This window comes from Haemorhous mexicanus, chromosome 28 (genome assembly GCF_027477595.1).
Source record: "Haemorhous mexicanus isolate bHaeMex1 chromosome 28, bHaeMex1.pri, whole genome shotgun sequence".
Taxonomy (NCBI): Eukaryota; Metazoa; Chordata; class Aves; order Passeriformes; family Fringillidae; genus Haemorhous; species Haemorhous mexicanus.
The window spans coordinates 77,450-103,965 of record NC_082368.1 but is presented as its reverse complement, the minus strand read 5'-3'; the positions used below and the strand labels follow the sequence as shown (position 1 = coordinate 103,965).

General features: G+C 44.4%; 1 protein-coding gene across 5 annotated transcripts in view; it reads left to right on the top strand.

The window, feature by feature from the left end:
* The first annotated feature begins 1,877 nt into the window (after positions 1-1,877).
* The window catches only part of TLK2 (tousled like kinase 2), a 42,662-nt gene continuing 18,023 nt past the window's right edge, over positions 1,878-26,516 (top strand). Inside the window, exons 1-11 of one of the 5 annotated variants that reach the window (XM_059868971.1) lie at positions 3,764-3,849; positions 5,579-5,644; positions 12,241-12,312; positions 14,685-14,754; positions 15,779-15,822; positions 16,901-16,996; positions 19,642-19,809; positions 20,371-20,466; positions 23,269-23,361; positions 24,904-25,014; positions 26,161-26,297. In XM_059868971.1, coding sequence (XP_059724954.1) covers positions 3,769-3,849; positions 5,579-5,644; positions 12,241-12,312; positions 14,685-14,754; positions 15,779-15,822; positions 16,901-16,996; positions 19,642-19,809; positions 20,371-20,466; positions 23,269-23,361; positions 24,904-25,014; positions 26,161-26,297 — 1,034 coding nt within the window. In that variant the 5' untranslated portion in view covers positions 3,764-3,768. Of the gene's footprint in view, positions 1,919-3,760; positions 3,850-5,578; positions 5,645-12,240; positions 12,313-14,684; positions 14,755-15,778; positions 15,823-16,900; positions 16,997-19,641; positions 19,810-20,370; positions 20,467-23,268; positions 23,362-24,903; positions 25,015-26,160; positions 26,298-26,516 lie in introns of those variants that run through there. The other 4 variants (XM_059868974.1, XM_059868972.1, XM_059868973.1 and 1 more) reach the window with 4 other exon arrangements.

Here is a 26,516-nt window from a genome sequence, read left to right as displayed (position 1 = left end):
TATCGAGCTTCAGGAACCTCCACTCCCATTGCTAATCCATGCCTGCCTCCCCTTGGACAGGCCTGGCCACTTCCTTTCCCAAAACTCTCCTGCTTGTTTGCTTTTAGGAAAGCTGATTCAGCCTTGGAGCGAGCGGGTGCAACACCCGTAGTGCTTTGGGTCCTACCCCTGCTGCCTGCAATGAGCTGAATGAACTGCAGTGGAATTGGCTCCGTTCCAGCTGGAACAAGCCCTATCTTTATTAATTTTGGGGCCTGTTTTCCCGATTGTGGTGGCAGTTTGGCCTTGGAAAGGCGAGAGTGTGTCTTGGGGGCTGCTGAGGCAGCCGGGTTGTGTCTCACAGATATACCTGTTGGATCAGCCCCGATCCAGGGACCCGGCCCATTCCAGGTGGTGTTTTCAGGGGGCAAGGATGGAGTGGGGATGCGTTGGGGGTGCTGAGGTGCTTTTGCACCTTTTACTCTGGGGGATAAGGGTGGTTTGGGGAGTGAGATTGCTCAGGGGTGTGTAAGATGGTGACTGGAGAGGAGGTGAAGAACTGGGGGGTGGGATGTCATCCCTGCACCCCCTCTCTGGGGCATCCTGGGACAGGGGGTAGGTCAACCTCTGCTCCCCTGGTGGTGGCATGTCCCTAGGCCTGCCCTGCCCCCAGGCCCTGGCTGGATCTGACCCATTCCTTGTGCCTGTCATGTCCCAGCACCCTCTGCCCCCTGACCCTTGCTGCCCCGCCACCTGTGATCACCCCCTGCCCCCACCTTGCTGACCCTCAGCCCTGACCTCACCCCAAGGCTGGATCCAACCCCCGCATTGTGCCTGCACCCTCATCCCTCCATAACCCCATAGTCCACCTTGACATTCTGCTGCCCCTCAGCCCTGTCTGACCACCCTGCATACATCCTGTGCCCTCCAGACCTGCCCTGACCCCCAGGCCCTTCTGATCCTGCCTTGTGCCTACCACGCCAGTCCTCCTGACCTCATGGGACTCTGAACCTCTGCTTCCTCCCCACACGTGTTTTACTCCCCAGTGCCCCCCAGGCCTGTCCCCATCCCAAAGCTAGATCTGAACTGCCCTTGAGCCTGCTGCCCCTTCAGCCCTCCTGAATCCTGTAACTCCATGGTCCATCCTGAGCCCTTGCTGCTCCCCCAGACCTGTGTGACACCTGCCATGCCCCATGCCCCCTGCCCCCTCTGGCCTGCCCTGACCCGCAGGTCCAAATGACGGCCAAGCCCCACCCTGGATCCCGTAGAACTCTGATCCCCTGCTGCCTCCCTGACTGACCTGCCCTGACCCCCAGGCCCCACTGACCCCCCCTCCACCTGCCGCCCCCGCCCCTCCCTCCGCCCCCTCAGACCCCACCCCATTCAAGCCACGCCCCCTCTGACACACCCCCCCCCTTCCCGCCGCGCAAGTCTCGCGAGACGCGGCGCGGTTTCCCCAGCGCGTGTGCCCCCATCGGCCGGGCCGGGCCCAGCGCCGCGGGGCGGGAGGGACGAGGGGCCGCACCTGCCCCGGCCCCACCGCGCCCGTCGGCCCCGTGCACCCCCCGCCCCGCCCCGCCCGCCCCACCTGGCCGCCGGGTCTTCCCGCGAGGCCTTTGTCCTGCCGCCGGCGGCCCGCGCGCACTCCGGCCCGGCCAGGCCCTTCACGCGAGGCCGGGGATCCGCGGCCTACCCCCAGCCCGGAGCCACCCCGCGCCACCCTTCCCCTCCGCTCTTCTCAGCCCCAGTGCCCGCGGTGGAAGCCGCGGAGCCGCCCCCGGCCTCCTCTTCCCGCCTGTGCCGCCGCCGCCGCAGCAGGTTCCCTCCCTCCCTCCCTCCTGCTGCTGCTGCTGCTGCTCCTGCCCCCGGCGGCGGCGGGATCCGCGCGGTGCCCGGGGAGCACTGGGCCGGGTGGCGGCGGCAGGAGTGGCAGCGCCAGGTGAGACCCCCAGGGGTGGCGGGGGCAGCGTGGGGACACCTCTCGCCTCGTCCCCGCCCGGCCCGAGAGTGGGTGGGGGCGGCCACGGGGAAGGCGGTGGCGGGGGCTGGTACCACGGGCCGGCCCGGGTCACGGTGAGAGGGCCGCGGCCTGAGACCTAGGGCGGAGGCAGCGCGGCCTGGGGCCCTCGCCGGGCAAGGAGCAGCGCAGGCCCTGAGGCCCAGCCCGTTCTGGCGGGCGGGGGTGAGAGCTGGGGGCAGCGCGGGGGCAGCGCGGGGGCGGCGGAGGGGCCTGGCCTGCGAAGCCTCAGGATGAGGGTTGAGGCGGTGCTGGAGGGGAGGAGGAAGAAGCCGAGGCGGTGCAGCAGCTGGCAGCGGGGCAAGGCTGCTCGCTTGGCGGCTGGTGCCTCTGCGTCCCGAGTGGGTAGGAGAGGGGTGCTGGAAATCCCCTCCCAGGAGGACAGGAGGGAATGCCAGCCCTGCCTGGAGGGGTGCAACGGGTCCCGGAGCAGCCCCCGGCGGGGGCATCTTGTGTCAGCCCCTTCCCCAGAGCAGTGTCCCGCTGTGGGGATGCGATTCCCTGCGGATGGTCGCCCCATGATGGATGAGAGCCCTGGGAGCGCTTGAACATCTTGGCGTTTGCGGCTTGTCTGTCATTTTCCTTGCTGCTCAGATTTCCTGTTTTGAAAACTGGGCTGAGAGCTTTGTTGGGCTTTTAGAGCCCGTGGCAGAAATATGGTTGTTTAATAACCACGTTTAGGATCCCATTAGTTTTTGAAGCCTGGGACTGATTTGGGAGAGCAGTTGAGAATGCCCCCGGATGGATTCACTTTGCCCCTGTGACTTGGAGCCGCAGTGTTTGGAGGAAGCAGCAGGGACAAAATGGACAGTTCATAAAAGGAACAATTGTGCACTGCCTGTACTAGAGGGCACTTGCTGCCCTTCAAGAACTTTCCTCATTGCATATGCTCTTTACACAGCAAATCTTTATCTTCTTTTTCTGGCCTTTTTTTTTCTGCCTTAGTCCAGAAATTGAAACTGGAACAGACATTTCTGGAAATGAACTTGATTGGTGCAGTTGGGAAGATGTGATTTAGTTATAATGAACAGTGAATTTTGTCCCATTTTTTTTTTCAGTTCAGGATTTGAATTATGTATTTTCTGATTTTTAACGTGTTTACACAGTTATGCAGGGTAGATTTTTAACCGATCAGATAAGGCCATCCTTAGTGTTGGGTTGCCAAGAGGTACCCCAGGTACATCCAGGGTGTAAAAGCTGCTGTTATTTTAGAAGTATCTAATGCTTTACCTCGTAAATTAAAAGGTTTAATTGTGCATTATTTTCTTCTTATAATCCCATTCTGTGCTTGGAAGAAGCAAAGCTGTTATCAGTGAAATCTGGAGTTCATGGAGCTTGAGTATTTCCAGGATTGGCCAAAAATAAATTACAGGGTAAAGAATGTTGCTTTTTTTTCTTCTAGTCATGCAGCACAGATGAAAAGCTCTGAAGCTTTTAGTCATAACACTCTGGTCCCATGTTTTCGTTTTAATAAAGCATCCAGTGGGAAAACGCGACATAATTTGTTTCTTGGATTTAGAGATCTTGAAATGGCTGGTACAACAGTGTAGAGGGAACTCCAGCAGCGTTATGGTTTAAATACTATAATGTGGTGGCAAAACTATGTTGTTACTACATGGTAATCTTGCATTTCTCTTGCAAGAAAATGCTCTCTACGCGGTTGTGCTGCAGAACGGGCACTTTTAAGTCTTGTCAGTGGCATGGAATACTAAATGTCTCTCTCCTTTCCTTGCATTTCATAATCTGAGTATTATTCTTCCATAGCAGTAGAAATGATGGAAGAATTGCATAGCCTGGACCCACGCAGGCAGGAGCTCCTGGAGGCCAGGTTCACCGGGGTTGGGGTTGCCAAGGTGAGTGTGAGTACCTGTGGTGACAGGTATGACTGCTTAGCCATCCTGCCTTGGGCTTTGATTGGGTTTTTTGATTTCTACATGGATAATTTTTCTTTGCAAACAAATTCTGTGTTACTTGTGTTTTGAACTCTAACATGTGAAGTATGTTAGAGAGGAATGAAAATGGGATCTCTGAGCAGATGTTTTGCTGTACAGAAGATTTTGGGCTCTAATTAAGTTCTTAAGAATTGTTCCGTCTTAAGGCAGCTTATATGCCCAAAAAACTCCATGACAACTTTGTAGAAGTGAGGATCTCATGTGGCCCTTCCTTTCTCCGAGAATACCTTTGAGAGCTGAATTTGGCTGCTGATGGGATACAGTTTCAAGTGTTGTGTGTTGGATACAGCACATAACCAGACTGAAACATTGATTCCTATTCTTTGGGGTGCAGGTGCTAAAATTTTCTACCCCATCAGATGGAACACACAAAAAAAGTGTTTGCATGGCAGCTCTCCTGTGTCTGATCCACAACCTGCCAATAAAATCCCATCTTTATCCTCATGTACAGCTTCCACTTGGTCAGGCACTATCTAAAGCAAGGCACCTGAGTAACAACCTTGTGTCATTGCTTGGTGTCCTGGCATTAAGCTGTGAGTTCTCAAGGTGCTGGTAGTGTTCATGTCAGACTTTCTGAGCAATGAAATGGTGACAGAACTAATTTTAAAGTAGGTCAGGGATAATGAGTTAATTTTTGAGGGAGATACTGAATTTTGAACATGAAGGTAAAGTAACACATTGTTAGATGATTTTCCAAAGCCACTTAAAATTATTTTGAGATAAAACCTTGTAGATGCCGTGTTTCTCAGAAAAACACAAAGTGATTCAAAACTTGAAAAGAGTTTTGTTTGAATTCTCACTTTTCTTTCTGCTCTGCCTCTCAGACAACGTTGAGTCTGGGAAGAGAGCAAAAGGAAGCCAGATTCTCACCTGTAAGAAAGATTAACACTAGAAGTTAAGAGGTAACAATTTCAGTTGCTGAAGTAGGAGTGTGGGGCTCTTTTATCTTTTCCCCTACTATTAAGACTTTTAATATGTTAAGTTCTTTTTATTGCATGAAAATTGATGGCATTTACTGTACTGTGGTCTTGTTTCATTCAATGTCACAACTTTTCATGTACTTTATCACCTGTTTCTTGCCTCTTTTCCCCCATTTTGTCACTTTAGCTGTACCAGTGCAGATAAACCCAAACATCTTACTAGAACAGCTAAAAGCATAGACACTTGTATAGCTTTAAAGCAGTGCCAATGTACTTAGCTTTCACAAAGAATGTTAGGAACTCTTCCTTTTAAAGGAATAACCTTTGAGAGATACAGGAAAGCAAATCTTAATTATGCTTCCAATATGTTTGGAGCAGAAAGTACATGCCCTTTTCTGTAGGGGTGAATATTGAAAACTCATTTTTAAAGCAATCCAGGGAAAAAAGCCTCAGTTGTTGGAGGCCTCACTTTGAGCAAAGCTGTTCTGTTACTGAGTTTTATTTTTACCTGTTGTTACATGGTTTTACATTGTACTACCCATTAAACTGTTAAGGTGCATTACGCTTACTGCAAACAGTATATTTATTTACTTGCATTCTTGCTAATTTGCAGTAGATCAGCCAACCATTGATATGAATTAGCATGACTCTACTATGTTGCAGCAAATCTTAGTTGCAATATTAATTTCAGCTACTACATTCCCTCCCAGGTTGGTGCTTCAAATTCCCTCCCTACCCCCCCAAGCCTCCGTCCGTCATGCTCCGCACTGGCATTGGTAGGTCACTGTCTTTAAGGGAATATATTGGGAAAGCTATGATACGATTTTGTGTGATTCAGCTAAGATTTTTAGCTGGCTCCATTGAAATGTTTAATGAAAGAGCCGTGGAGTAAGTGAGTGCCATCTAGTGGGACAGGGTCTGGCCCATCCTCCTGGGATGGAAGGTAACTGGTGCTGTTTATTGCATAAAAGGAAGAAGTGTCATCTCAGATGTGATTGGATGAAGGCAGCAGGCAGTTGTACTGAGCTTCCTGCCTTTCTCCTACTGGGTGTATCTTGCTGTGCATGGATTCTTTCTTTACTGTTAAGCAGCACAGAGTATATTTTGGACCTGTATAAAATGAAAGCATTTGTTTATACCTTAATACAACTTCAGCTTTAAGCCCACAGTTCCTTTGTGTTGTTAAAGAGCAGCTGTAAGTGTTTGGAGGTATGAATGAGAGCAAGCTGATCTAGAACAAGTTTTCAGGCTGGAAACTAGAAAAAAGCTTCTAGCCATCAGAGTCATGGGATTCTGGAAGAGCTTTCCAGTAACAGCAGTAGAGGACAGAAATCCTAAACTGTTTTGGAAACAGCTGTGTGCTTGTCACCTCCTTTGGTATCTGAAGGCGCTTCCCAATGACCAAGGTCATTTGCAGCTCCAAAAGCCTCAAAATTCTCTTGCAAGTCTGTGATGAAGTTTCTTACTTAGTAGCCGAAGAATGTATCTCACTAGAAGCTTGGAGTTAATTAATTGAATCAAATTTATGAGCAAGGAATGTTTCTAGGCAACTGTTATACTCCTGTGCTTCACCTATGTCACTAGATAGCTTCATAAAGCTGGTGGTGCTTTAGATGTCTATTCTTGCCATACGGTGAAGTGCCATTCTTTCCTAAATTCCCAGAGCAAGTCCCTGAATTAGCACATGGCACTGACATTGACTGTTCCTGCTTATTTAGCTCCTGTTTATATTTACATACTGGGAAAACCTAAGTGTATATTTCCATGAGGCATTATGCTGACTAGACATCTTCCTTAGGTCAGGAGGCCCAGGAGACAAAATGTGAGTTGTTTCTCTAGATAGTATTGTTTAATTTAGTCTGTTCTCATCTTCTGCCTCCCTTCCTCCTATTTGGGTGCTGCCTTTAAGATATCAGGTGGGTTAACTTGGAGGAATTTGTGTCATTTCCACAGACTTTTCCGGGATAAGAATTTGAATCAGTAATTGTTATGGGTGAACCTGTATTTGCACACAGCCTGTCTCAGGCTTAACCAGGGTGGATCCTCACAGCAGCACATGTATCTTCTACAGGTTTGGTTTTCAAAAGAGCTCTGAACCAAGCTCTGTGTGCCACTTTTATAGTTAAACTAAAGTGGCTGAAGTAGTTCTAGGGAGCACAGCTGGGTTGTAGGAATCTTGTAGATCTATCTGACTGCCAGAATTTAAAAAGTCTTGGTCTTGGTAGCTAGTGCTCTCTTTCCTCCTGCTTTGAGGTAATGATGCAGGATGTATGCTGCCAAAAAAATGTTCATAAAGAACAGTATTTGCTTGTATTAGTTTGGTTTTTACATATTCTCTGTAACTTTTGAAGTCTTGATCACTTCAGCAACTCCAGTTCTGTGATGTACTCAGCAGTAGTTTTAGCAGCAAGGTTACCATGTGGAGAATTCGTGTTTGAGGATAATCATGTCTTCCTTGGAGGGAAGTGGTGCTGCCCAGTGGTGGTCCCCAACAGGTGTCATAGGCCATGAGAAGAACCAGTTAATAAGAGTTGTAAAACTTAGAACTGAATTTTGCAGCTCCTGCAGAATGTGCCAGGACTTTATACCAGTTACTTGAAAATTGTTTGGATGCGTCTGTGTGCAATGTTACTTCAAATGTGTTGTCTGGCTGCTAGAGCCCAGAAATAGTTGTCAGATCTCAGTCCTATTTCTGCTCCTGAGATGAGGGTTAGGATGAGTCGTGTGACTCTTCTGTCCAGTTTGCCATCAGTAAAGTAAAAATACGATATTTCCAATCATAGAGAACTCTCAAAGCATAATGGAAGCCAGGCAAATTCTTCTGCAAATCTGCTTGCCCATCTGATAGAGGGAGGGTTACCTGTCAACATCCTAGAGTAGATTAGCTTCTTGTGGCAAAAAGACCTCAATGATTTGGGGATTTCATTATCAGCAGTAATACTGAGCTTTTCTAAAAGTCCAGTTAAGAAGTAGGTTGTAATTCTCATACTTATGTGATGCTTGAAATAAGATAAGAATATGTTAATTAAACCTGACATAGTAGCACTACACCAGAGTAGCTGTAGAACCATTTGACCATTTCACTTTGGAGTAAACCTGTGTGGAGTCAGCACTAACCTTTAGTGGAACAAAGGATTGACTCTTTGCATTTGAAATCCATTGATCCGCTACAGAATTCTGAGGCATTTGGGTTATCCTGGCTTGAGGTAATGAAGCATGTCTATCTCCATGTCTCCTTCATTTAGACAGCAAGAGAATTTTGCAGTGCATGTTGCTGTAAGCCTGTATTGGAGACTCTGGCTAGGCAGCTGGAATTCCTAGAGCTCCCTTTCAGTATGAGGAATGGAGAGCACAAAATGGAGACTGCCCAGCTTGAGTTGTGGAGTGATGGATCATTTCTGGGAACTTGGGGAGGCTGCGGAAATGTACAAGTCATGGGAGGCAGAGATGGTAAGGGGGGGCTGAGTCAGCTTGGTGTTGTTCTAGATGATCTGGTGGGAGCTGTTAGCAGGATAAGTTGTTTCTTTAGAAGTCTCAGCCATTGAAGCCTCACTGTGGGCTTTCCAGGGGCTCTGGCAAAGGGAGTAATGACTAACCAGCTCCTGTGAGTGGCCAGATTTTAGATTCTTGCCTCTTGAGTAGGAATCTTCAAAGTGCCTGCTGCTGTTGCATCCAGTTCTCAACATGGAGGCTTTATTGTGCATAGGTAGGTCACAGACTTTGAAGCAGCAGTTGATAGGTGAATCACCAGGGAAAAAAGCATTCCAGCTTGTCTTGGAGAGAAATTCCTTGTGGAGGAGGAAGTGTGTGCTGTTCTTGTGCTTGTCATTTGGGTAAACACTATAGGAACTGTTAGCTTGTTTCAGATGACCCACGTATTTTGAATTTTTTCTGAGCCCCATCACCAATTGCCCTGACTGGGCACAGTGGATGAGTGGGCTGGAAGTGAGAGCAGAGAGGTGCAGTATTATCCCAAAGTGGTCTGTGCTAGAAAAATCAGATAACTTCTGGAATCAAATCAATAAGCCATATCTGTATAAACTATTGCATGTATATTATGCACTAATATGCACCTTGCTACTTCCCTGGCAATATACTCATGTTAATGTTCTTTGCTTACTTCAGGTTTTTTTTCCAAAATTCACGTTCATTCCTTTAATTCCTTTTGTGACATGTCCACTTAAAAATGCTATACTAAATTAAGTACTGAACATTTATCCCAAGTCAGTTGCTGAGTTAAACAGTCAGGAATGATAAAATATAAATTCGAAGCATTTTTTATAGACACAGTAACTGACTGTTAGCTGAAGGGACATAGTTGAATATATGGTTTCTCACATCCATGCCTAAACTTGTTGCTATAAGCAGCTGATACCTAATTTCACACATAACCCCATGTTATCTGGATAATCAGAAAAACTTGCTTTTCCTTTCTCTTGACGTACTACATGAGAAGAGGTGCAGCTGAGCACGAGGTCATGTTCCTGAAACATCCTAGATATTGCATCTTTGTTTCTTTGAGTACAGCAGATTCTAGTGAACAGTTTGGCTTTCCACTGCCAAAATACCTCAAAACAAGACTTTTTGCCAAGTTCAGCTCTTGTCTATAAAGGTCTTATCCTTTAGAGTAAGAAAAGTGTCAATGGAAGGTCCTGTTAAATGTAAGCAGGGGAAAGGGAAAGTGATGCATTTGCTCCATTGCATGGGTCAAAACATGTCTACAAAGAATTAATTTTGCATTTGTTCATAAATCAATACATGTGACAGTGAAATTGCTGGATACCTGTAGACAGTGACAAGCTGTTCTGTTCCAGTTCCATGATGAAGAAGTTGGTTCCTTTTCACCCTTTCTACTACTGCACTGAGTAGAATTTTACCACATCATCAGTGTAGGTTCTAGAGGAAGATTTAAAAGAAAGAAAGAAAAATAAAAAAGGCAGGGGGGGTGGTTTCTGGTCAAGAATCTGACCAGCATCAAACTCCTCTTTTCTTGATGTGAGACATGTTTTTGATTCCAGCTGGTAGAGTTAAAAATTTCCCATGCAGGGTAGTCAGTGCATGTACTTGTAGTACTGGAAGTAAGAAAAACGTTGTACATTTTGTATTAGGCATTTTTCCAGCTGCTTGCATCTCAGAACTTTACATTCAGGTACAAACTGAGTGGATTTCTTGTACTGGACAAGATAAACTTGTATTTCTGCAAAAAGTATTAGTATAATTTCTAGCTGTAAGTGTCCCCATCAGTTTATTTTTCAGGTGATCCCAGAATACAGGGGCCTTGCAGAAGAATTGTCCTGTATATGCCACTGACATTCCCCTTCAGTCATAATCTTCATGGAAAGTTCAAATGTGGTGGTTTTGAAACAGCTACTCCTGTCATTTGCTATCTACCTGCAAAATGGAGGCAGCGAGATTTAAGCAAATGTGGAAACAACTTTCACTTTCATCTTTAGCATGTCAGAACCCCAGCGTGAGCCCAGCAAACACTCATTTGGAGAGATGCTCCTGTATCTCACAAAGTTCTCACCTGGCACAGAAGGTTGATTGGTGTCTCGGATGTGCTGTTGGGGTTGGAGTTCCTGAGAGAACAGACAGATTTTGGAGGGCAGCATTTGTGCAGTTTATAAACAAGTTTTTTTTCATCGGTGAAAGGATTTACTTTCTGTTGCCATTTGCCATAAGATTTCACAATTTTTTTAGCAGTGAGACTTTCATGTGGATGTAGCTAAGGTTAGTGTTGGCACTTCTGTTAAGTCCTGTTGGCCCAGGAGTAAATTCCTGGAATAACTAAGAGTTGTACCTATAACATTTGTGAACCATCACGTTGGGTGGTAAGGAGCTTGTTGCTTTGCTTAAAAGAAACTGTTGCTGAAGAGATTAAGTGAAACATTTTTTTTCTGGTCCTGAGCTATTTGTCTGATCCCTCGAAGGGATAATAGTATGGCTTAAAGAATGTAAACCTGCAATTTTTCCTTAAGGGAATCCTAAATGTTCAGCTTCTTGAGCTATTCAGGTGTTGGGTTTTCTTTTTTTTTGGTTTTTTAAGCAACTAGCATGTTGTTTTAGGAGAACTGAATTTGATATTTAACACTCGCAGTGAACACAGAAAGTAAACTTCTACTTTCGGCACATGCCTGCTTGGGAATTTGGGTTAGTAATAGCTAGGTTATGTCACAATTTGATAGTGGTGGTTGTCCCTTAAGCAGGGGAGAGAGAACTGATCTATTCAAAAATTATCTAATGCGGGGTTTCTCTGTGGTGTTAAGGCTTCTCCCCCACTCCACCACTTGAGTCCTCTGCTCAAGTGTATGAGAAGTAGCTTTGCTTTGAGGAAAGATTCATTGGTGGGAAGTGGTTACTGCAAAGTTAAAAATGCTAAAATAAAATGCATCTTGGGAAAAGATGCTTGCAAGTTATTAATGGAGAACTGGCTTTATCATGTCATTCTTCCTGTTAATGCATTCCATCATTAATTGTGAATCTTGTTTTTACATCTTTGTCAAATTTGTTTTAATTTCTTAAGTTAGATCTGTAGGAGGATACTTTTGTGTCAGGATAAAACACGGTGACTTGGCACGATTCACTTTTTCCTTTTAAAACGAGTTTTATTAGAGATCTTAAATAATTTTCAAACTACTTGGATATGTAAAAATGCAGATGTGTATCCAGCAGAGCCTGCAAAGATGCAACAGACTCTTGAGGTACCTGGTTACAGTTTTGGTAAATCTTTTCTGGTCTCTTGAGTTTCTGCTTTGGCCTGGTGGGAGCAGCTGCTCTGCGGGCAGGTCACACGTGGGTCCATAAAATAGCCAAGTGGGAGAGGTTGTATTATGGGTACCAGTTGTACTGCTCTTAACACAAGTTTCACTTTTTCACTTTCCTAGTGTTGAAAAAAGCAGAAAATGACACATTTAAATCAATGGTATGGCCAGCATCTGATAACAGTAATAGCTGGCTTGCCAGATGAGGATGCATCTAAATGCTTAGGTCAAGGTCAAGCAGATGCTTGCCTGGAGAGCTGAGCTTGGAACTCCTGCTACTCAACAAATTAGGTTTTCTTCCTCAAGCCTTAGGCTTTTATAAATACCACCTTGGCTATTTTGTGGATGTGGGTAAATAGACCAGTTAGGAAATGAACTGATTCAGAAATACTCCAAAGGCTGGATCATTATCCTGAGAAAAAATTGTTGAATAATCCAGCTGTCCTGTTGCAAATGGCTTCTGAAGCCTCTTAATGCCCCATCCCCCCTGTCTAGGAGTTTGACCCATGGTGCTGCTGTAGCTGTAGTTAGCCCAGAGACTGAGTGTTTTTTAGGATGGGTCTGCCTTGTAGGGAAGTTGTTTCTAACAGTCTTTGCTTGCTTTTCACTAGGGTCCGTTAACTAGTGAGTCTTCCAACCAGAGCTTGTGCAGCGTGGGCTCTCTGAGTGATAAAGAATTGGAGGTAAGCAGGCACAACTGCTCAGGGTAGTTGGGTTTAAGGTGAACATGATCCATCTCAAAGCATGGTAGAAATTGTGAGAGTCAGTGACAGTTGTTTTAGTTTGGAGAGTGAAAGGGACCAGGGAAGTATTTAGCTTGACCCTGCAGGCTTTCAGCTTCTCTGTGAAGCTCGTCCTCAACGCTTCCCACCATTCTAGGAAGGTTTTACCTAATCCCAAACACAGCATTCATAAAAGCTCAGCTTGGGAAACTGTTTTCAGCTCATTGGGATACATTTTTGGATACACATAAAAAGCCAGAGAGCATTAATGGAAAAGTTTGCCATATCTATCAAAAAATGTGAGTTTGCCTAAGCCCGTACAAGACAGGGCATTTTGTGCATTACTCTGTGGAAGTGTGGGGAGGTGAAAATTGATGCTTTGTCCATGGTAAGTCTCACTTCTTTAAGATTAACTATTTCAAAATGCTCATCAAAACAGCAAAGTGAATTTTATTTGGATTTTTATACTAAAATCTAAATCTAATTTTATTCTAAAATTCTGTGTTAGTAAACCAAAACCTCAAATTTATGTGCATTTTCTTATGCATTTCTTATGAGCTTCCCCCATAGTTACCAGGTAAGTTTTGAGTCATATTTCCCTCTTATTATGTGGCAGTACTAGTATGAGGGGCTTTTGGGAATGCAGTATCTTAAACTCCATAAAGTAAGTGTAGCTAATAGTGAAAATCTCAGTATTCATTCTTTTAATTGTTTTTCTTTTTAATGTACTTCTTTGGAGAGGTATAAATTGACCAAGCTGACACATTCAAATCTCCCATTCCTTGCTTTTTCAGTCTGTAACAGATAATGTTGTGTGTCATTTTTATTATGTAAGTACTTGAATGGAAAAACAACTTAAACTGATTCTCATTAATATGCTCACAGCTCCATGGAGGCTGTAATGGAGCCTGTGGTGTTATAGTCACGCCAACGCTGTTCAGGAGCTGCTCTTCACTACACACTGAGGAGGCAATGTCTCTGACTTTTACACATAGAGGGGCTGGAGCAGCAAGTCTCTTGGTAGTTTTGGAGTTTTCAGTCCCCTCATTCTGAAAAAGTACCTCGTAGACACAATAACCACCTTTGTCTTAACATCCCCTCCATCCTCTTACCAGAACAACGCTTGTGAGTGCCCAGTTGCTACCGTGGGGCTGTAGATGTCCAGCACCTGCTGGGAACACACGTCCAGGTTTAGATTCAACTTTATCCTTTTTATCCTACTAAAGGAAGGAGATTGATTTCTGTGCTCAATATGAGTAAGTCTTTTGGTAGGGATCTTTAAAGAAGGTACTTGAGATTTGGGTTTCCAAAGAGCATGAAACTTAGGTTTATCACAGACTCTCTGGCCATGGCTTTCCCTCCCCCAGCACTGTGTTTTGCACAGTGTTTTTCTCCCTGCCCCTAGTTCAGTGGTGGCTGCAGTGATTGGAGAACATGCAGCTTGGGAATTATTTGGGGCAATTTTAAAATGACAATGGTAATGAGAATGACATCTCTTTCCAGCAACTTCAGTGAGCTGCTTCCAGCAGTGCTTCCCAATGTCTTCAGCAGGTTTGGCCACAGATGTGACCCTGGTGATGGGGAAAGCACCAGGGTCTCCTCCATTCTCTTGTTTAGGCTTGCTAGCCTCATACAGACATATAGGCGTGACACTTCTGGACCCCTCAGGCCTGTCAGCTGTGCTCTATGTTGTGCCTGTGCATAAATAAATTGATTGTGCATAAATCCACTGATCAGCTGCCCATCAGGTCTCTGGGTGCTCACAGAAATGGCACGTGCAACTGACCCATGACTTTAATGAAAGCTGGTGAGGAGCAAACAGAAGTCTAGGTGAATTGCTGCATCTGTAACAGCTTTGTCTTGCCTGCTGTCCTGGAATAGTTCTTGCAGCTGTCTGCAGTGGGCTTTGAGAAGAAGCATTACCTGCAGGCAAAGTGAATTGGCTTAAGAGACTGTGATTGGACTGCCGATTTGGATGTCAGTACTTGAACCTCTCATCATTATTCTCCTTGTACCAGTACTGTGATCACCTTGAAGGGGTTTACATACATTTTTATAAATGTTGGGCTTGCTCTGCTAACCCTGTAAGGTCACTGGCTTGCAGCAGCTAAAACAGAAAAAATTAAATTGCTCTCTCTCTCTCCTGCAGCACATCTATGAGAAGGAAGCAACTCTTTGAGAGCAGTTGTTTCTTTAAGTACCAGCAATAGAAAGAAATTAACCAGAGAAATGAAATGGCCACTGGGGATATGGAACAGATCATTGTGTTTGGACATTTTTTTTAAATCTTGGAATAACTGCAGTAACGTTAATTTTGAAGTATTGTTTAACAGACTCCCGAGAAAAAGCAGAATGACCAGCGAAATAGGAAGAGGAAAGCAGAAGCCTACGAGACCAGTCAAGGTAATCCACGCTCCAACCCTGCCATAGGATTGCTGCTTGCTTGGTAACTTGGGCACAATGTGCACAGGCAGTGTCCTAGGAAACTAATGCCTCTTCTCAAGGGTGTGTCAGGCAGTTTATTATAAACTACTCCATGATGGTGTATTCTCTTCTGGGAGCCCTGTTACCCTTATTGGCAGGAAAATACTTGGTTTATTTGCATGAACTCTTGCATTTTTATGGGACAGGCTGCCCAGAGGTTTTGTATCCTGTTCTGAAATGCTGTTTTGGTCTTGTGTGGCTACGTATACAGCAGCCAGACTTCAGAATACAGTCTGTATTGCTTTCCAAGACATGTGCCTGCGTTGTTGGAACAAGTTTTCACCATGACAAATCAGGAACAAGCTGTCCCCAAGCAGGCAGTGCTGTCCTGAGTGGAAAACCTGATGTGTTCAATCCAAGTTCACATTTTCTAACAAATAGGCAGAGGGGTGGATTTTGAGTTCTTTCATTCTTCAACAAGAAAGTAATGAGAATTGTGTTGACAGGACTACTTTGATAATATGATAGTAAGAAAAAAGGACTAGGTTTTAATGAGCTGATGTTAAGCCACTGCTAATTTTCCCTCAAACTCTTACAGGAATGCTTGTGAGAGGTCTAATATGCTGTAATTTACCTGAAGGCAGAGGAGTAAAAGTACCCTTTGCTCTCTCCATATCTTGAAGGAAGTTTTGGAGAACCTATGCAACAGTCAAGACCTTTAGTGTTTTCTAAGTACTTCAGCAAATGCAAATGCTGTTTTGATTGGGTCTGACATGTTTGGAATTGAGAGTTAATTAAATTGTCAACTGTAGAGCTTCCCAAAAACAGCACAAGGGTTATAACCCTGGGGCGGGGTTTTGTTGTGCAGGAGCTTTGTTGTGATATGTGTTGAACTGAACAGGAAAAGGAGTGTCAAAATGTAGGAGGAGATTTTTAGGATGGCAAGGTAACTTCTCTTCTTTAAAGTACAACTCTTATTTTAGTCCTTTGCTTTCCTTTTTAGGGAAAGGCACTCCTAGAGGACATAAAATTAGTGATTATTTTGAGGTAAGAATCTTTTCATTGACAAATCTGCCTTAATTCACATTTTGCAAAATCTGTGGATAGAAATTTGTGATGTGACAAGTTACTGATCTGTCATTGGGATCATGGATTGATGATGTCAACCTGATATGCTCAGATATGATTAGGCAGAGGATATGAAGAAATTTATTTTTAAATTAACAGTTAGTTGAACAGTTGCTAGGGCAATTTTTTCATTTAAGTGTAGGTTTGAGGTTGACTTCCATTGGAACCTGTATCTCAGTTGAGGATATCTTTAGGTTTGCAAGCAATTTTGATAAGGATCCAGTGTTGCAAAAGAGCCCACCTTCACAATCCTGCTGATTAGAGTGGGAAGTTGTTTACAGGGTTCCCTCTTAAGAAAACTTTCCCATGGGAGGCTGGTGCCGTAGAGGCCAAACCCCTCCCCAGAACAGTGATGGACATTGTAAAATCAGTATGCTTTTTGCGCTGCATGATTGCTGAAGTTTTTCTAGGTCTGCACAATCCAGAGCTGTAGCTTTTCTCTTAAGTTTGTTCTTTTTTTTTTATGGAGTAACTTGGAGTCAGAAATAAAGTGCTTATTAGTGCTTACTTCTTTCCCAGGTAAATTTTTTTATGAGCAGTACACTGTAGGGGTTTCTGGACCAACTGGAGCAGTTCCCCATCTCCTTACCTGTCCTGCCTCTTAACAGTGACTGGCACGGGTGCTGCAGGGGCGATGAACATTACCTGCCACTCCTGTGGTGCACATCAGGCATGTCTCCTCTCAGGGAATGGGCTTCCTAATTCCAGAGAGTAAATAACTGATCTATGGCCAAGCATGCAGGTTTATATCTTTTTGTGTTACAAAGGAAAATGTACTCAGTGAAAATACAAGTATTTGTCTTAGGTACTTCCATTATTTTGGAAACTCTGTGAACTGTTTAGCTTTTCCTCTTAATTTATCTTCAGTTTATGTAAATTATTCCCTGAAGCCTATACAGCTTCTTTTTTAAGGTGAATGTGTTTCTTCTGTGTTTAATTTAGTTAAATGTAGTATCTCTGTGGAAATCCTGATGATCAAATCTGTTTGTGTGCCCAGTTTGCTGGGGGCAGTGGCCCAGGAACCAGTCCCGGTAGAAGCGTGCCGCCTGTCGCTAGATCCTCTCCACAGCATTCCCTGTCCAACCCCTTGCCGGTGAGTGTTCTTGGGGACACAGTTGGCATCGGTTAACTTGGTGGCCGTGCTTCAGACAAGTAATACAAGGTTCTGTCTCTTGGTGAGTGATTTGGCTTGTTCTCCATTTTAAATCTGAAACTGGGTTCTGAGAGCGAAGCCATGTCTTGGACTCTGAGACAGCAGCTAGTCCAGCTGCAGCTGTCATGAATATCTGAGCTTAAATTGTACAGGATGAATGTTTCTAACGTGCTGCCTGAGTACAGAGGGATGCTGATCCTTAGTAAAGTTGGAACTGACCTGTTAGTTACCCTTTATTCTATTGTAGCTCATGAACTCCATGGAGTCGGGAGTATGTTGTGTCTTTGTGCAGCACTATCAGGGCTATTCTGATTTTGATTGGACCCCTTGGGTATCTTGAACAATGTGCCCACCATAATTATTTTGGGAAGGCTTTTTAACTTCTGTTTGTGTGCACATGACTTGCAACGGGCATTAGCAAAAGCTTCCAGAGATGTGTGTACATGCCCAGCTGGTGCTCTTTTTTGGCATGTAATTCCACTTTACTTGCAGCATTTCTGTGAGGTTTGGATGTGAAGAAGTAACACGTGTTTTTAAACCATTTTAGGACAGAGCAGCTAAAAAAAATTGTTGCAACTAGCAGAGCAGCATTCAGAGGCTCTGTTGCCTGGGCTTTAGTATTGGCCATTGGCTGGGCCCCTGTTAAAAATGTTCAACGTTTGTTGAGTGTCACAAAAGACTGGAGACATTGTGGGAAAGGTTGGTATTCCCAAAGCCAAATGCAAAGTCTTTGGTAATTACGTTATTCTGCAGAGACCTTTGCTGAATGTACTGTACTAAACCCCAACACTAAACACTGCTCAGAATTCCATGCGTTGATAGATTTCAGAAGCTTTTTAATGCTGCTTGAAGGTAGAGCTTCACATACATTTCTAGATACTTTTTAATGTTTCTAAAAATTAAAATATATCTTATTAATTGAATGGGCTCTCATGCTATCATGTATCAATTCACTAATACATCTCTTTAAAGAGAAGTTAATGAAAAAATAGCATCTCTGAATGTTGCAGATGTGTGAGGGGTTAGGGACAATTCTTTATTCCAGCAGATTAGATAACCCACAATGGAACAAGTGGATTCTTCCTTTGGTTTTTTCCTATGCTTGTATATGTTGAGTAGGTAAAAGTTGAACAGAGTATTTCTGATGAATATTGATGTCGCAGTTAGTTTCAGCCAGGCCAGTTTGTCTCTCTCCTTACACTGGTGCTTATCTGCTGTTCTTTGCTCTTGCAGCTAAACCTGTGATGTTTGCTTATTCATAACAAACTATTCTAGGCCTTTGCAGGATCTGTCCTCTTCTTACAAACTGAATGTCAGTGCTTTGATATAATCCCCCAAAAAATTGGGGGATGGTGTGAAATTGGAGGACACTGAGTCTTACCCATTACAGGTGTTAGTAATGATCTTGGAAGAAAGCAGAGTGTTAAAATGTCTTTCACATGATACAAACCTCCTCCTGATCTGAATTTATCTGTACTGTACTGGAAAATTTCTGCAATCAGAACTTGCAGAGGAATTGTAATGGCCTCAGGATGTAACTACTTCTCTTCAAATCTCTTGGCTGATTTGAATTGCCTCACTTCTCATTTGATTAGAATGATCTGCAGGTCTTGAGACTCTTGTGAGGCCACTCTCAGGCACAAGCATTCTTTTGGGGAAGGAAGCACACTCTTGGAATTAGTACTATTAACCAGAAAACAGGTTGCAATTTAGGTTTTTAAGAAAAACTGAAGCTTGACTTGACTCTTTGCTTTCTCAGAGGCATTTGCCTGGCCTGGAGTTACAGCTTGGAAGGACTTGCATGATTATTACCCAAATTGCCAAGTTTTAGCAGTGATGGTGTGGCTTTGGATGCCAGGGCATTGAGATGCTGTGTGCTGTGATCAGTGTAGCTCAGATGATTCTTCTTGTTAAACTCAGTTCCTCTACCACAGTTGGATAACTAATCTACTACAGGACAAAGGAGCTGGCCCTTAAGAGATGTAATGGACCTTTAAAGGATTTTGGTAATGAGTTAGTGCTTCACTTACCTTGCAGGAGATTGGCCCCAGCTGTAATGACAGAAGTGAGCATACCCTGATGTCTGGGTCCTAGACATGGTTAGGTTGCTGCCATTTAGCACTTCTGACTCAGTTTACTTTGCCAGAATAGCAGTGTATCATGAAATTGGCTGTTTGAAAATGAGTCCTTAAGAAACATAAAAAGTTATAATTGTGAATGCATTGACCACAATCCCAATGTAGATTTTTGGACCTTTAATCTATTTTGCTCCACTGAGTCTGAAGCACATGTATTTGCAAAGGAAGAGGATGTGTTAACTGACAAGGAAATCTGTCCTGTGTGTTCATTTGTTAGGGTTTTTTTCAATTGTTGACTTCATTTCCTTGTTGGTGTCTGCCGTTGGAACAATGACTGCAGGAGTCCTGTGTGAGTTATCAGATCCTCACCATGCTGCCTGCTCATTCCCGAGCTGCTGCTTCACTGACAACAGTTTTGGCAGAGTCAGAGAATCACTTCTTTTAATTAAGAAAGAAAAAAAAAAAAAAAAAAAGTAGTTCATTGTCTGTTTTTTGACTGTGTTGCAGCGGCGAGTGGAGCAGCCGCTGTATGGGGTAGACGGCAGCGCAGCCAAGGAGCCACAGGAGGAACACTCTGCTCTGCCAACGCTGATGTCGGTGATGCTGGCGAAGCAGCGGCTAGAGAATGAGCAGCTGGCACAGAGGGGAGGTGGCCTGTGTTTTACTTTTGTCTCGGTGAGCAGCGCTGAAAAGATTTGACTCCTAAGGCATGTGTCTAGTTAAGGGATGGGGAATTTGAAGCTTTTCTGCCCAAGTGCAGCCTCGTTTTTGCTGACCCCAGTCTGTCACCTTCTGGTAAGTTCATCTTCCTTGTGAAGAGTTCTAGGTCCCAGGCTTTGCTTATTTAATAAAATGGCATGAGTTTTAAGTTAACAGCTCAAAATCTTGCCTAGATCAAAGTGATGTCATCCAAGGGGATGATGTGATAGATGCAGAAAAGCAAAAGATTGAAGTATAGTCTTGTTGCGAGAAGTATTTGGATTAGCCTTGCTTAATCTCAGCTGCTGTGAATTATATCAGGCCTTTAAAAGCTTTATCTTCAGCAGGTTGGACCAGGCTTCTTGGAAGAAACTGACTCTGCTTTTATTGAGCAGAGTATCTCTAAAGCATCCTTAAACCTGAGCATGAAAGTGTGGTGCAGGCCAGACTGCAGCTCCAGTGTGGAGATTAATGTATCTGCACGGGCACTGGTGGTCATGCCGAGGGACATGTAACAATACACAATTTCTTTTACAGGCCCAGCAAGGCAGCCCATCTTCTACCGGATCAGGGAACACTGAGCATTCCTGCACCTCCCAAAAACAGATTTCCATCCAGCACAAACAGTCACAGGTATAGCTCACTAGACAACATAGCTCTTGGATGTGAGGTTGAAGCTTGATGCAGCTTGTCTTCTGTGCTAGAGGGTGCTGCTGGTAGTGGACATGATGTTTCCAGTGAGAAGAGCCAGTATTCCCAACTCCATCTGTAACTACTGAATGAAGCTAATTGCTCTGAGCTTTGTTCCTCATCCTGGAAAGAAGGTTTTCAGTTGCTGCTGCTGGAGTTTGTCCAATCTGCTACTGAGGCTTTTCTTTGTCAGTGCTGTGAGCCGTTTGTCCGCTGTGTGTGATTGTGCTTGGGAGAGGAACACCTCAGCTCTGTCTGTTTCTGCTCTGTTGTATCCTCAGTGTTCTTCCTCTCTCTCTCTGGAAGAGAAGGTGAGAAGGAAGCCTGAGTGATAGTTGTGAATGTCTCTGTTCAAGTGCTGGGTCCGTTCAGGCACTGGGTCATGGGTGCATCACGTTGCTTGCAGTACAGATTGCCCCAGTCTTGCTGGCAGCTCTTTGACCTCTGCAGAGGAATAGTTGTCCTGTCAAGGTAGAACATGGTGCATTCCTGAAAGTGCTTCCCAACAACTTCACTGATGTGGAGTTAAGAAGAGGAGTAGCTCTTCTAACTGCACTGCTGTCTTTTTGGTACCTTTTGAATTACTGAGATTCTTTTAGCTATGTTGTCTTCTGTTGCTTACCAGGGTGCCCAGCTTTATCTGCAATGCACCTGGTTTATCTGTTCTCCAAGCCTGTTTTTAGTCTTCTTTGGATTTTCATCTCAGATCTCTCTGTCTCTTCCCTTGAGCAATTTTTAAACTATCATTTCCTCACACCAGTCTCTGTCAGAGATTATTTTGTTGCTGGGAAGGTTCATTCTCCATTAACCTTGCAGGTGGTACAAGTTCTCTGTTCAAGGACAGCAATCTCCCTTCTGGGGGTACTCACTTGCTCGAGTCTGGGCTCTTATTTTGCCACTAGGGTCGCATTTGTTGTCTGTATTGTTAAAATGTTGGTTTGGGAAGATCCCTGTTTCCTGACTGTGTGAGAATGATGCCACAACTCAAGAACCTGCCGGAGATTATGTCAGTCTTTGCTGTCCCAACACCCATATTTAAAACAGCGGTCCCACCTGGAGGAAAAAAACAAAAAGGTTTTTATGTTCTTCTGTGCTTAACACACCCACAAGGTCTGTGTTCTTAGCAAGACATTATCTGAACAAGCTTTCTGCCAGTGTTCCGCTTAATGATATTCCCCAGAGGTCCAGGTGGGGCATATATGTGCAGGAAAGAATCTAGAATGATGTTTGGTGGTGTGATGAGGTCCTGTACACGTTCTTGGTTTTTCCCTCCCAAGCGTGTTAGGAGTTGATAGAGTTAAAAAATAGATACAATTCAATGATTCCCAGCTTGAATCGCTTGTGGCAGTGCCAGAAACAAATCAGCATGATTTCCTCAGTGTTTTCAGTTAGTACTAGGGCCTGAGTGCTCTGCGTGACTTGGGGTGAAGTCACATGTAAGAGTATGTATCCTGACTTCATCTGACACAGGGCAGGTATGTCTCTGCCCTTGCCTAGGTGAAATAACAGTCAGTTACTGAAGAAACTCTCTGCTGTTTGGCCACCAGCTGCACCAGGTTCTCCACAGACATCTTGCAAGGTGCCTCCCATGGCAAAGCTTTTCCTGCAGGCAAGGAAGCGTGCACCAAGTTGAGTCAGAGGTGAGGTGACCTGCCCAGGCCGCCTCTTTGTCTCTTGGGATTTTAGACCCATCTTGCTCGATGTGCCAAGCTGGCAGGAGCTCTGTTTGAGCTTTTCCATACTTGGGCATATGTTGGGAAGCAACAGTCAGCCAGGTTTGTCTCTTACTCCATGATGTTGGCTTCCAGGTAAGCTTGAAATTTGGAGAATTGTTATATAACCACTCCACAGGTAACACACTGCAATCTCTACTCAGAAATGGAATAGGTGCCTGCTAACCACGACTGTGAAATCTGTGTGTACAATCCTGGAGAACTTCCTCAGTGTTGACTTGGCTGTTTTAGATTCTGTGTTCAGACACATACTGACTCCTTCCCCTTTGCCACCCTTTAATTGGCGTGCTGAATCTGAAATAGTCAAAGAATATAGTGTGTGTCTTCTGTTCTTAGGTATAACTTTCACTTTACTGCTTCACTGAAGGTATTTGAGATGTTTTGCATCCCATAAAACTTTCCAGATAGTTTTCACTCAGGAGCTATAAAGCTCCTGTCCCCAGTGGGTACTAATACATCAGTTTATCAGAAACAGAAGCTTGTGCCCAATGTTCTTGCTGTCAATCTGTTACAATATTTTAAGATGAATACCTGTGTTTTCTGTCAGGATCACTTTAGAGCCTGCAGGTGTTGTCTTTGTCTGCTGGTGGTTTTGTGTGCTCATGAAGGATCATAAAGTTGATACTCCCACTAAGGACTGGGATTTGGTATGGGGTTTTTTTCTTAAGCCTTTTTTCTGTGTAAGCTCTCCTGCATAGAGACTGCCAGAGAGTATGCAAAATTCAGCTATAAATGTAAAATTCACAGGACACAGAGGATATTTTAGGCTGTTGAGAGTTACCAGTTTATGCTCTTCAGAGCCCTGTGCTGGCTGACTGTACCTCCTGTGCTGGAGGAGCCCACCATGCAACAACAAAGTGAATAATGGAGAACATTCTTCCCCTAAATGTCAGCATGCAGGGGATCACTTCTTCTGAGACTCAGCAGGGGGTTACACTGGGACTTTAGTGCTGACTATTTGAAACATTATCCATTTGTCTTAAACATGGTTTATGGTGATTTTTCCTTACAGTCTGACCTCACAATGGAAAAAATATCTGCACTAGAAAACAGTAAGAACTCCGACTTGGAGAAGAAGGAGGGGAGGATAGATGACTTATTAAGAGTAAGTATTTAAAGTGGGACAGCTCTTCTGAACGCTGCTATTTAAAGGTACTTAGAATGTTTGTTCCAACTAGGCTGCAGGGGCTTGTATACCAGGTGTAGAACCAGCACTTGCAAGGTAAAACAAATCCAGTGATCCCTTACCACCAGGATAATTGTCTGGCCTGTGGACACTGTTTGGGCCTGCTTGAACCTAAGCAGTATCTGGTTGTACAGTGCAGCTGTTGTAGCTCAGTGGTTTGTGTTCTCAGCAGTGCTGGCCTCCCTGTTGCACGCTTGTGTATTTTGCTGGTTAACCTAACAGGTTTCTCTGCAGAATTCACAGAATCGTGGAATCATTAAGGTTGGAAAAGACTTTGAAGATCACCAAGTCCAACCATCAGTATAGCACCACCACCATGTTCTCACAAAACCATGTCCTCAAAGTGCCACATCTGTACGTTTTTTGAACACTTCCAGGGATGGTAACTCCCTTTTCCCTCCACCCAGTTACTCCCTCCTTCCAAGTCCTGAGGAGCTGACTCTGCCTTCTGTTTGTCAGCATGTTCACTAGCCTCTCGTAGCCTGGGAAGTCGTGTTCTGAAATGCTCATTGAGAAGAATCAGAGACACGTATAGAGATGAGAATATCCTTTGGCCAAACCAAAAAAATAAAGTCCTTGACCCATTAGTATTCTTCAGTAAAAGATAAATACTTTCAAATCAAGGATCTTGTTTTAATGGAGGAGTTCTAATTGACTTAGCTTTCATCAGCTGGGAGAGGCAGTTCTTGTAAAGTGTTGAAAAGCATTAGAAAGCACATTAAAGGAAGTAGAGGGAAGGCTTTGTGTGTGTCTAGTCTCAGCACCTGAAAGAGCTCAGTCAAGCTCATTGGAGACAAGGGGCACATGGGCTTGTGGGAAACAATCCATGAAGCAGGAAATAGTTGGAGGGGGGTTATTTTTAGTTATTATTTTTGCTTTTACGAGACTGTTAGTTGGAAGGGAAATGGTTACATTTAACTCTGTTAATGGAAGTGGTTGTACATACAGTCCTGCTGCATGCTGTGGTGGTGTGAACCAGCAGGTGCCACTGGGAGCAGTCTGTGTAGAAGGGCTGATGGAAAGTGACTCAAACAAGAATTTATCTGAAAATACAGAGTTCTCCCATCCTTTTACTCTGCCAATATTGTGGCTAAAGTGGGAGGATAGTCCAGCAATGACTAAGCTATTTTGAGACTTTGTAGCTGTGGCGAGGTCTTAAATGCTTAATGAAAAAGAAAATTAAAATACTTTTGCTTGTCTTCAGTCTCTTTATACTTCAATTCCTTATGTGTAAACCAGGATAACAGAACTTCTAGAGGGGTGTTAAGGTGTGAATGAGTTAAAAACTTAAGAGTTTGTCTTGGATGTTTTGCTAAACAAAACCTGTTCTTTTATCCTGCTGGTTTGCTGCCTTTAATCTGATCCCCGTGGCTCACTGGAGAAACTTCATCCTACATGATGCATAGTTTGGCTCTTCTGAGTGGTTTGAAGTCACAGGCTTTGTTCTCTGTTCACTTTTAGGCCAACTGTGATTTGAGACGGCAGATAGACGAGCAGCAAAAGATGCTGGAGAAGTACAAGGAGCGGTTGAATCGATGTGTAACGATGAGCAAGAAGCTTCTTATAGAAAAGGTGAGCAGAGGGCATCTCTGCAGCCACAGTTCATGTCCTTGAAAACATCTCTGTCTTCTTAGCAGTAAAAACCTGCTTCTGTTGCTTCAATGATAAAAGATAACTGGAATTCTGTCTTGAATTACTTCTTTGCGAACAGGAATGTAATCCAAAAACTGAAGTGGTTCACAAATGTTCAGATTTGATCACTTTCCACAGTGGCAGTGTGATCTCTTGCTTAAATGAAAGAGCTCCAAATGCAGCAGGCATTGCTTGATTTGGAAACCCATACACTTGAAAAGCAATGTTGTGCAGCTCTGGGAATGCAGGAGCAGCGTCCCATTGTGCAGTAGAATTGCAGATACGCTCTGGGACATGGGCAGGTGATTTAGACCTTTCAAATGGCAAAGTTGGAGGTTGTTGCTTTGTGTAACACTGAAAACAACACACTGGGAACAGTGCCAGCTTCACCAACATGCAGCCTGGTTCATTACGGAAAGATTTCCAGCTTTCCTGATGGTTAAACTGTGTGGGGGTTTCTTTGCTCTTTCACCTGTTGGCCAGTTATACCTATTGTTTGTGGGTACTGGATGGGCAAAACTACTCGGGTGCTGTCTGGGACTTGCCGTCTGTTTGAATTGATTTTGTCTCAGAGCTGATTGTTCTTGGCTGAGCAGGGCTCCCCTCTCCAGAGTGGTGACCCAGCTGAGATTGTGTCACTTCTGGACATGTACAAGACAAGGACTGAGCTGGCTGATCACTGTATCTTAGTCTTAGTAGTGATTCAAGGTACATTTTGTTTCTTCATCTCCTGAATAAGGGCCTGGTGAGACCTGGGCCTGCAGTCTATCTTGGCTACTGATACAAAGAGACAGTTTTAATCCTACTGCCAGGCTGATCTCAGCTGATCATAGGATGGGTGATCTGCCCAGGCAGTCATCAGGAGGGAAGAGTGAGGCTGAAATGTCATGATGGAGGTGAACAAATGCCTGCCAGACCAGTGTGAAGCACCAGCAGTAATTTGGTCAGTGATATTCAGCTGGGTTTCACATAATCAGAACTGAAATATTAGAAAGTGGAAAGAATTGGTGGTGATTTAAAATGCAGCACAGCCCTTAGCTAGTAATTTATGGCTTGTATTTTTACGTGGCTTTATTTTGCTTTCAGTCAAAGCAGGAGAAGATGGCATGCCGAGATAAGAGCATGCAGGATCGATTGAGGCTGGGGCACTTCACCACGGTGCGGCACGGCGCATCCTTCACCGAGCAGTGGACAGATGGCTATGCCTTCCAGAACCTCATCAAGTGAGGACAAACAGCATTGTCTTTAACTTCAGAGGCAGAAATGGAAAAAAACCCTAGCAGTTGTGTATGATGTCTTGCACGTCAGAATGTGAGAATGGTGTGACTGATGCACGGAAGGATCAGATAGGAACTCCTGACAATGGGGAACATTGTCACACTGAAGTGAGAAATCCATTTCCACTGAAACTTACAGACACTTGAACTGGAATGAAATGGTTT